Genomic DNA, 10,056 nt, shown 5'->3' with positions numbered 1-10,056 from the left:
TGTGTAGAGAGCATGGCAATGGATGTCAAGAGCCCTGGTCCTTCCTTTCTGTCCCCTTCACACCTGAGGCTCTTTGGCAGGTCCCTTCAAAGGCATTACATGAAGAAATGTAGGCAGAAATAAAGCTGAGGAGCCACTTGGGCAAACAGTTGTTTAGTGTGCAGAGTTATTTACTCTACAAATCATCCAAACTGTGAGCAGGCTTCATAAAACATAATAAACGAGGGCTCTGGAGGGATGGGTGAGCTGCAGCCACACAGGCTGGGCTGAGGCAGAGCAGATCCACATGGAACAGAGATCCTGCCAAAGGGTGAGGAGGGCCAGAGGAGTTCCCCTAGTGCTGCCCTCACAAATGAGCAACTTGGAGCTGCTGGAGCTGTGGCAGTTTCTGGAGGAGCAGGGCCTGCTGCCATGTGTTTTAATAAATGGGATCACACCAGCTGTCTGTGCAAATCAAACATTAGCATGTGTCAGACACTCTCCAGGCACTTGCTGTGACTTGGGGGACATTTTGCAGCAGAGCCATCCAAGCACAGGCTGTGCCATACCAGTGGGAAAACACCTTCCCCTGGGAATTTTGGGGTGCAGGAGCTGCCCACACCCATCTCCCCTTGTGCCCAGCCCAGGCTCAGATGAAATCCTGGGATTTTAGTTTGAGGAGCTCTATGTGTGTGGGGACCAACAGTGCACCAGGATTGGAGGTGTTTCCTTCAGCTTCCCCTCTTCCCCAGGTTCTGCTGTGAACCTCTCCAGAAAACAGGGATGAAGGTAAGAAAGGAATAAGCAGGAAAATCAATTTGCACTGCATCTGACCAGTAAAATTCAGAGCTTTTTGAAAATCAGGGCTGAGGCTGTGCAATGCTAATGGCACACAGGGCTGCGCATGGTAGAGCAGGACACTCTGGGATCCTGTTTGGGGGAAGGTGGTTCCAGAGCCAGCCCCACAGGCACAGACTCAAAAGTGAACAGGGAAAACCTCTCATCCTGCCCCAGAACTCTCGTTTCTATTGCTCCCACAACAGGGAGCTTTAAAACCTCCTCCAGCTGAAGTGCCATGAAAACATGAATTTACTTGTATGGCTTAAAGAGGTGTTTAATCTATGTGGAAAAAGAACCTAAAACTGGCAGCAGTGCTTTTCAGGGGATGTCTGCCAGCTAAAGAGTTTACTAGACCTAAATAATGTGGCTATAATGGACTTGCTCCTGGTACCAGATCCCACGTGGATGCCAAAATCCAAAGCAGACATCCCTGACTGGCAGAAGCAACATGAAAACTTGGCAGTGGAGAATGCATAATAAACCAGATCCACAGGCTGATTAAAGCATCTGCAAGGACAGTGATGAGCAAAGCTGGGAAATTGTTCTAAGAATTCTGTTTTAGAGGCCACACAAGGCTTTATGCCTCGATGGCAAGAGGTGAGATGTGCCTGGTGTAGGGATGGTGGTGACACACAGCATCACCCTGCAGAATGTCTCACCTGCTGCTCTTCCTGATTATGTGCTGCCCTGAACAATTTGTAATTGCTAGAAGAATATCAGTCATTACCTCTTAGAGTTGTTGTGGAGCTTAAGTGGTGCAGGTTAATACGTGCAAGAACCAAATTTGCTGAATGTTGTTTGAATAATTACTTTTTTTATTTTTCTTACAAGGAATCCTGATTGTTCACATTCAGTCTAATTCCACTGAGGAATGTCCACTAAAATTTGAATACTCAAAGCAAATACAGAGGAACTTTTTCAAAATCAGAGATGTTGAATTACTACAATCAAATAGGCCTTTACAATTCAGAATATTCTGTGATTCTGTGAAATACTTTTTCCAGGAAGCTTGTTCCAGTTCAGAGAGGATCATTCTCCTGTAATGATCCCAGCAAAACCATAGCTGACGCTGGTCTCTGAGGGTACAAATGGTTACAATGCCCTGTTCTGGGACGGAACTTGAACTTCTTTCAATCAGTCAACAAATAAAACCACTTGGAGAACTAGTGGCTTCCAAAAAAGAAATGCCAGTTTGCTTTAGACAGTTTGCCAAACAGGAATAGGAGTGAAATGTGTTGAGTGATTTATTACAAGTGATTTGCCAGCTCGAGCAAGTGCATCACTGCTCTCCTTAATTTAAAGACAGAAAATGAATTCAAAGAGATGCAGAGATGCTCTAAAGCAGCTTGAACCCACCACGAAAGACCAGGGCTCCAGATTGCCACCCAGCAAGACCTCTGCACGTCACACTGCACATCAGCACTGCCCTTTCTCCCCTGGCTCTTCCATCATTTGTCTTTTTTTAAACCTCTGTGCAGCTCGGGCCGGCTCACACGCTGTGCCATGGTTTCCATTAACGCACTTCAAACCTGACTTGCAGCTGCTTTGCTTATTCACTCCAGAGCCCTCCCCGGCCCAGGGCCCTGCCTCACGTTGTGTGATACTTCCCTGTGCTCAGAGGAATGGAGTGAAACCATGAAAAAACCTTCCTGGCATGGCAAAGCCACTTCTGCAGCCAGATCCCCCGAGAAGGAACAGATTGGCACAGTTTGGGGATTGGTTCTTCCTTCTCCCCCAACAGCTGCTTCTTTCTTTTAACTTTTAAATTAATCCACTAGTTAATTAAAGATATATAGATGAGGAAAAGCCCACAGGTGAACTTCACATACACATAATATATTCATGTCTTCCTACTCCTGACTTGGCTAATGGGATAAGGTATAGCCTGAATAATTGCAAGAGTGTAAGGTACACTGAGAATTGTTAAAAGTGTAATCTCCAAAGATATGGCTAGGAAATAATCCTCTGGTTTTAGCCCTACCATGGTAACAACGAGCATCAGTTTAATCCTAGAAGGAAGATGAGTGGAAATAATGCATTTCAGTCCCATTGTTCTCAAATCAGATGGCTCAGTCTCCTCAGAGAGCAGAGAATTTGGGTTAAGTACACTGGGCTGCCGCTGACAAAACCTTCCAGGCATCTACAGGAGAAATGCAGCCCTCACCGCCTCAGCTGAAAGTTAGGGATCATGATAAAATGCAGAGGAAATCCAGGGCTTCTATCAGGGCTTGATTTTGGTTTACTTGAACAGTACAGAGGGGAAACTGGGAGAGTTATGTCTAAACATTTACCGACTCTGGTCTTAAACCTAAATGCACATACCCTCACCTGCTTTTAGTGGGAAGGAATGATTCTGATTCATTTCCACTTAAGTTCCCTCCCTTCAAATGTAGGAACATCCCAGTGACTTCAGTGCCCATGCAGCTTTAAATTCCAGCTGCCCGCTGATTAACCCCACCTGAAATTCATGTTCCAAATAAAAAATTGAGCAGCTATCACATGCAAGCCTGGCAGCCAAGGGGCCATGGAGATTGGTGTCTTGCTCTCTTCTGTCCCTCCTTCCGTGTCTCTTACATTTTTCAAGCTCAGTGCTCCAGTAAACAAATGCCTCAACCCGCCGGAGCACTGGAGCACGGCAAGTGTTGGTGCTGAAATCCGCTCCACGCATGGGCGTGTTGGATTTAGCACCGTGTGGAGAGCAGCAAAGCCGTGCTGAAGTCAGGAGGGGCTGCTAAAACCAGCTACGGGTTTCCCCAAAACTGCAAAAATAGCAGCCTCTGGCTTCCACCATGCAGCTCCTTTTCAGAAGCCTGTGATACAGCCTTTGTCCAAAACTTTCTGAAATTAGGAGCTGTCACTACACTGAAGAAAAGGGCTCTGGATCAACACAAAGACTGGGGAGAGATGGTTTTATTTCCCCTGAACTTGCTGGCCGCTTTCCAGCAGAAGGGGGGGAGATGCAGAAAATGCAGGGAAAGGATGGAGATTCGGGGGTTTCTGGCCATGATCGGCCACCAGGAGCTCCGGACCGGGACACGGGAGGCTCCGGGCACGGGAAGGGGCCGGATTAAGCACGGAGCAGGATTTTCCCCGGTGCAAGGTCTCTGCTCAGCACGGCGGGGCAGGAGGGGAGCAGCGAGCGGAGCCGAGACCCACACAAATCCCTCCTGAGCGCACCCCGGGTCGGTGCGTCCCGCCAGGGCTGGCCGGGACATCCCATTCCAGACATCCCATGGCCGGGACATCCCATCCCGAGCCGGACCCCGCTCCAGCCTCCCCCTCCTGCCCCGGCCGGCTCCGCAAAGTTCGGCCAGCCGCGGGAGGAGGCTCCTCACCTGGATCACCGTCTTGAGCGTGGAGGTGTCCACGATGGCCGTGCAGATGAGGGAGTCGGGATCCCGGTCCTTGCCGTAGATCTGCCCCATGGTGAAGATCATGGGGATGGCGAGCAGGAAGGAGGCGATCCAGATGCAGCTGATGAACTTCTTGGTGCGGCTGCGGGACATGATGCTCTTGGCTTTGAAGGGGTGGCAGATGGCCATGTAGCGCTCCACGCTGAGGCTGGCGATGTTGAGCGCCGTGGCATAGGTGCAGGCGTCCCGGAGGAAGTAGTAGCCCTTGCAAACGGCCCCCCCGAAAGCCCAGGGGTGATGGACCCAGATGAAGTTGTAGAGCTCGATGGGCATGCAGAGGAGGAAGATGAGGAGGTCGGAGAAGGCGAGGCTGGCCAGGTGGTAGTGCACGGTGCTCTGCAGGTTCTGCAGCGACTTCTTCCTCACCAGCGTGTACGCCGTGATGGAGTTGCCCACGGTGCCCACCAAGAACAGAGCCAGGTAGATGACGGTCACCATCACTTTGGAGTAGATGTCGGTGTTGACGTCCAGGTCCTCCTCGTCGGGCACTTTGGGGAGCAGGTCGGAGCGGTTGGTGCCGTTGGCATGGGACACGGACACACACACCGGGAGAGGCACGCACACCTACACACCGACACACCGACACACGCACCGGGACACACACCGGGACGCGGACACACACACCGGGACACGGACACACACACCGGGAGAGGCACGCACACCTACACACCGACACACCGACACACGCACCGGGACACACACCGGGACGCGGACACACACACCGGGACACGGACACACACACCGGGAGAGGCACGCACACCTACACACCGACACACCGACACACGCACCGGGACACACACCGGGACGCGGACACACACACCGGGACACGGACACACACACCGGGAGAGGCACACACACTCGCCGGGACTCGGGCACACACCGGAACACCGACACACACACCGGCACAGGCACACCGGGACACGGACACACACGCTGGGACACGGGCACACACTCTGGGACAGGGACACCCCGGTACAGGTGCACACACACCGGTGGGCACAGGCACACTCACATCGGGACACGGACACACACACCGGTACACACAGACTCACACACCCCGGTATCCACACCCGCACACCCCGGTACAGGTGCACACACACCGGGACACGCACATCGCCCGCCCCGCTCCGCTGCGCCCTCCCCGCCGCTCACCGCGGTGCCCCAGCCCCGCTGCCGAGAGAGGTTTTGCAGCCCCAGCCCTGTCCCCAAGGCCCGGGCCGTGCAGGGAGAGAGGCAGGGAGAAGGTCCCGGGCTGGGCTGCACAGCCGCTCCCCACCGAGACTGCCCCACAGCCCTCTCTAAGCCCGGCACAGCTGGAAGCTGAGGGCTGGTAAAGGAGCTGCTCGTGGGGCTTAGCCCCCTCCTGCATCCCCACAGGGTGAGGAGAGTGATCAGGGGTGCTCTGACACTCTTGTACATCTGTAGGTGCTGCTGATTCCCCAATATCCACTCAGCTCCTGTTGCTGCTGGGATAAATGCATGTAAATGAAGGGGGAAACACATTTATAAATACCTACCTGTGCCCTGACCTGCTAGGGCACCCTCAGTGCCATGGCACAGCTGCTTTGCTTTGGTCCCTATCAGTGACTTTTCCCTTAATATCTTCATATTTGGGGATATGGGTTCCTCTATGAGCTTCCCTGCTGCAGGGACAGGGGCTGTGGGGGTGTCGTGGTGATGCTGAAGGTGACAAATGGATCCTCCACAGGGAAAGGTTCCCCAAGGATGGGTGGTCTGTGATGGGGTTACCCTTTCAGCCACCCTGTAAATCTCTGGTGAGCTGTTTGTCCACTCAGTCACCTTTGAGAGAAAAATCTTTAAAAATGAAGAGAGGAGATGGAGGAAAATCCCATTCAGGACATCACTGGTTCATCCAAAGACAGCCATCATTTTTCCTGTTCATTAGCAGATGCTGAGTACCTTGTTTCCAATAACCAGTGGGCTCTGTGTTCACTCAGACTTACCTAGCTGATGAAAGATGTGTAATTCTTCAGTCTATCAAATCATCTCTTGAATACAAGCAGCACACTTTCCCCAGCCATCCACCAAGAGTCAATATTCCCCCCAGTTCTGCTCCTCCTACATCCCTCCAATAAGAGCACCATGGAAGACTAACCAAAATCAGATTTATTTAGTCATGTAATTCATACCAATTTGGAGAGAAATATTTTCCGGCACTCATCCCACTCTAGTTTAGAGAATGACTAATAATCTCTTAACAACAATGTTCCTTCCATTTAAGCTCTTCTATTAGGAAATTTCTATTAGTTGAGAGGAGTTTGTCAGAGCTGCTGTTCCCAGCTGGTCTCCCCAGTTGCTCCTGAGCCTTGGACAAGGTCTTGGGATGGATCAAGAGTATCCTGGAAAAGGAGAGTGGAACATGAGGTGAGTTGGTGGGGTGTACTGAAGGAGAGCTGCAGCTGGGATGCAAACCTTCTCCTGGCTGCCCACTGATCCCAGCCCTCAGCCCCCAGGCTGGGGGGGAGCTCAGAGCCCCAAGATTTAAACACAAACCCACAGTTATGGACTAAAGCAGCTCTCCCACAGATGTAGCAAGAGAGTTCCTTTGGGATCTTCATCTGTAACGAAGAGTTATTGTCCCTTCTGGTGCTGTAACTTCATTTTGGCCTTGTGAAAAGCTCTTGCTCTTCCCACAAACAAGATACCCATCTGCTGGTCTAATTTTGCAGTGTGGATGTGCACGTTTATATCAATAGCTGTCTGCAGAAATGCTCTGGTTTGGCTTTTGCTGCCTCATCTTTCTGCACACAGGCAATGCTCAGGCATGGCTACAAGGAGAGAATTGCCCCAGCAGCTGTTCCTGAGGCTCCATGTGCTGCCTCCTCCACTTTCCCTCCATGCCAAGCACTTGCAGGGAATATCAAGAGATATAATCTAAAAAATAATTCTAATTGCAAACTGAAAGAGCAGGTACCTGGAAATAATGTGGCTGTTGATTTACAATCAACACTTCAACAGGCTGGTGCAGTTTGTACCAACCAAATCTCTCCTTTCCTAAAAGTGTACGGGGAAGGTGCTACCCCAAAAGTTGTTGGGGACCACCCCAAAAATGGGCTGAGTGCTCCCATCAGGAAAGGCCTCAGCAGCACATTTCTATGAGCTAATTAATTAAGTAAATTCTAATAATTCCTTGTCAAACCTGCCTCAGCCACGCGAGAAGGATTCTCAGGCAGCTCTGTTTCTCACAGGCAGGGTGCTGAGCGCAGAGCTTGTCTCCTGGGATGCAGCCTTGCATTCCCCAGGCAGGGATCGACCTTTCCCCCTTTCCACAAAGTTTTTACCCAGGCAGGTTCTCCCCTCTGTCCTCACCTGGCTTTTACAGAGCTGGGCTGGTCCAGCCTGAGGCCAGCCGTGGAAGGCACCCAAAATATTCCCCCCTTTCCCACCCCACTCCCACCCCTTTCCTGCCTCTCTGTGCAGCACCTCTTTTCTCTCCCTGCTGCCAGCGAATGCCCTGGGGGATTTGTGAATTCCCTCTCTACAAAATGAATGACAAAAACATCTCTTCTCACCTTCACTCCTGCTCCCAGCAAGGTTTTAATCCACATTCCCCTCACAGCCAAGGCAGAGGCAGGATGAACCGCTTCCTTCTGGTGCTCCAAAGCCTCCACCATAAATCCCCAGTGTTTGTTTCGGAACCAGCCGACCTTTTAGCTAATCTGGGCTCGTTTTAATATATTTTGTGTGTGTGTGTCTGAGGCTTAAAAAAGGAAAAGAAACATGGAAACTAAAAAAACGCCTGATCTCAAATGTTACAGCAAGGCATTTACTTAAAATCTTGCAGGAAAATGTCACCCAAAAACCTCATCTATTTAAACTGCCTGGACTTCAAGCCGAGGGTCCCACTGTGCCTCAGATGTGAAGCCTCACTCCCCTTTTACGGAGACTCAAGTATTTTTCATCTTTTCTTTTTCCAGGTGATTCCAGTCACTAGGAATTTTTCATGTTAATCTTATTCCTGCCTGATTTCAACGGGAGGGATTTTTCTGAAGGGCATGGGAAGCAGCAAAGGGAAAGCTCTGCAAGAGGTTGGTGCTAAGAGACACCATCAACCTTTTTCCCATGGAGCACCCAGCCCCAAACCCCTGTTGGAGCAGGTTTGTGAGGCGGGGGATGATGGACTGATGGAAGCCTTTAAAATCACTTCCCAGTGGGCTCACTATAAACAGGCTGTCCCCTAAAAGTCAGGAGTGTCTAAGATGAGTTGGGAAGGTAAAATCCTGGAGTGTACAGGGATTTTTTTGGGGCATGCTGTGCCTGAAAAGTGAGGAAGTGAGGGAGAAAGAGGTGGTAGAAAAAGAGACATTGATCAGCATCGTTGGTGGCAATATTGACTGGATCATTACTTACAGGCACTCCTACGCTCAACTTACTGCAAAATAAAGTGTTGGTTTGGCTGAGCAATAAACAATATTTACTGCCTTTGGCTGAACTGTTTTCAGAAGAGTATTTTAAATCAAACCAGTTGATACACAGGAAATTTATTGACTCTGGTTTTCATGGCAGATTCACCCACGGAGGCTCTGCAGTGTGAGCACGTCAGTGTGTGGGTTGGCAGAGTGGACAGACATGCCCAGAGCAGAGCAATGATCACACACCCCAGCATGTGTGCTCTTGGGCAGCTTTAAAAAAGAAAAAGGCAGCCAAAAACCCAGGACAGGCCGTGATGTGTATGGTACTATTGGAAAGAAAATCACTCTGAAGAAGGATCAGTCTCTGGGAAGGAAGAATTGGGAAATGAGGTGTCAAGGCAACTTTTACAGGTCTTGTGCTGTGTGTGCTACATGGTCAAATTCAGTCCTTTATTACGGCAAAATCCCTTCTTAGATAATGAATGTACTGGCTGACAGACTCAGTGGTATTTGTCTCAAACATCAGAGAGTGATGCATTAACTGGACACACACAGGAGATATCAACTGCTTTAGCTTGGAGATAAAGGAGTTTGGGGTCTCTTGGGCTGGTACTGCAACAAGCCCAAATCTGATTCCTCATAGCAATAAATGCATTTTGCCTTTATATATGCAGTACAAGTGCTCACCACGCCGACAGACGTGCTGCCCACAGGGTTTCTCTTTGGAAATCCTGGGGTTTATTCCAAGAACAAATACCCAAAAAAGGGACAGTGGATCTAAATGGAAACTTTGCACTCGCTGTGGCTGTGACCCTGCATTGTAGCCCCAAGCAGGCACATGCAGATGGGCTGTTCCTGGGTTCCCCAGGGCTTAATCTGCTTTTGCAGTGGCTGTGCCAGCTGTGCTCCCAACAGCTCCACACAGCGGTGCCGGCTCGGAGCACAGCCCTGCCTGCCAGGAGGCTCCAGCCCAGCCCAGCCCCTTCACACACCCCACCAGCATCCTTCAGGAGCTCTCAGCACTCAATTCGCAGATTAACCTCATTTTCTCAGCCCTCCTCCAAAGAGTTGATGCTGTTTTCCAAAATTTCGGTGGGCCTGGCAGTTGTAAAATGCGAAGGAAAATGCAGCACAGCAAAAATCCCTGGCAGCAAAATGCTCTTTACTGTCTCTTCCCAGTGACCTTCCTGTGTGTTTGAAGTGTTCACAGATCCTGATTACATGCCTTGGATTTCAGGAAACATAAAAAGCACTGGCCATGCTTTGTGCTCTTTCCTGGTGTGAGCTTTTCTATTAAATGCTGGAAATGCCATGGGCTGGAAGAGCTTTTTCCTTGGCTCTATGTCACCAAACAACAGGATGTGTTCAGACACCCTTCACCCTGGTCCCTGGCACCCAGAAAATCCTTTCCTTTTCCAGGGAGACCAGCACTAATGGATGCAGCAGGCTCA

At 50.4% G+C, this 10,056-nt stretch overlaps 1 protein-coding gene across 1 annotated transcript in view; it reads right to left on the bottom strand.

The window, feature by feature from the left end:
• The window catches only part of NTSR1 (neurotensin receptor 1), a 66,589-nt gene that overhangs the window by 53,162 nt on the left and 3,371 nt on the right, over positions 1-10,056 (bottom strand). The window contains exon 2 of the mRNA XM_031058045.1: positions 4,155-4,796. Within this exon, the coding sequence (XP_030913905.1) occupies positions 4,155-4,796 (642 nt within the window). The remainder of the gene's footprint in view (positions 1-4,154; positions 4,797-10,056) is intronic.

This window comes from Geospiza fortis, unplaced genomic scaffold, assembly GCF_000277835.1.
Source record: "Geospiza fortis unplaced genomic scaffold, GeoFor_1.0 scaffold188, whole genome shotgun sequence".
In the NCBI taxonomy this organism is placed as follows: Eukaryota; Metazoa; Chordata; class Aves; order Passeriformes; family Thraupidae; genus Geospiza; species Geospiza fortis.
This window is presented reverse-complemented; position numbering and strand designations above follow the sequence as displayed.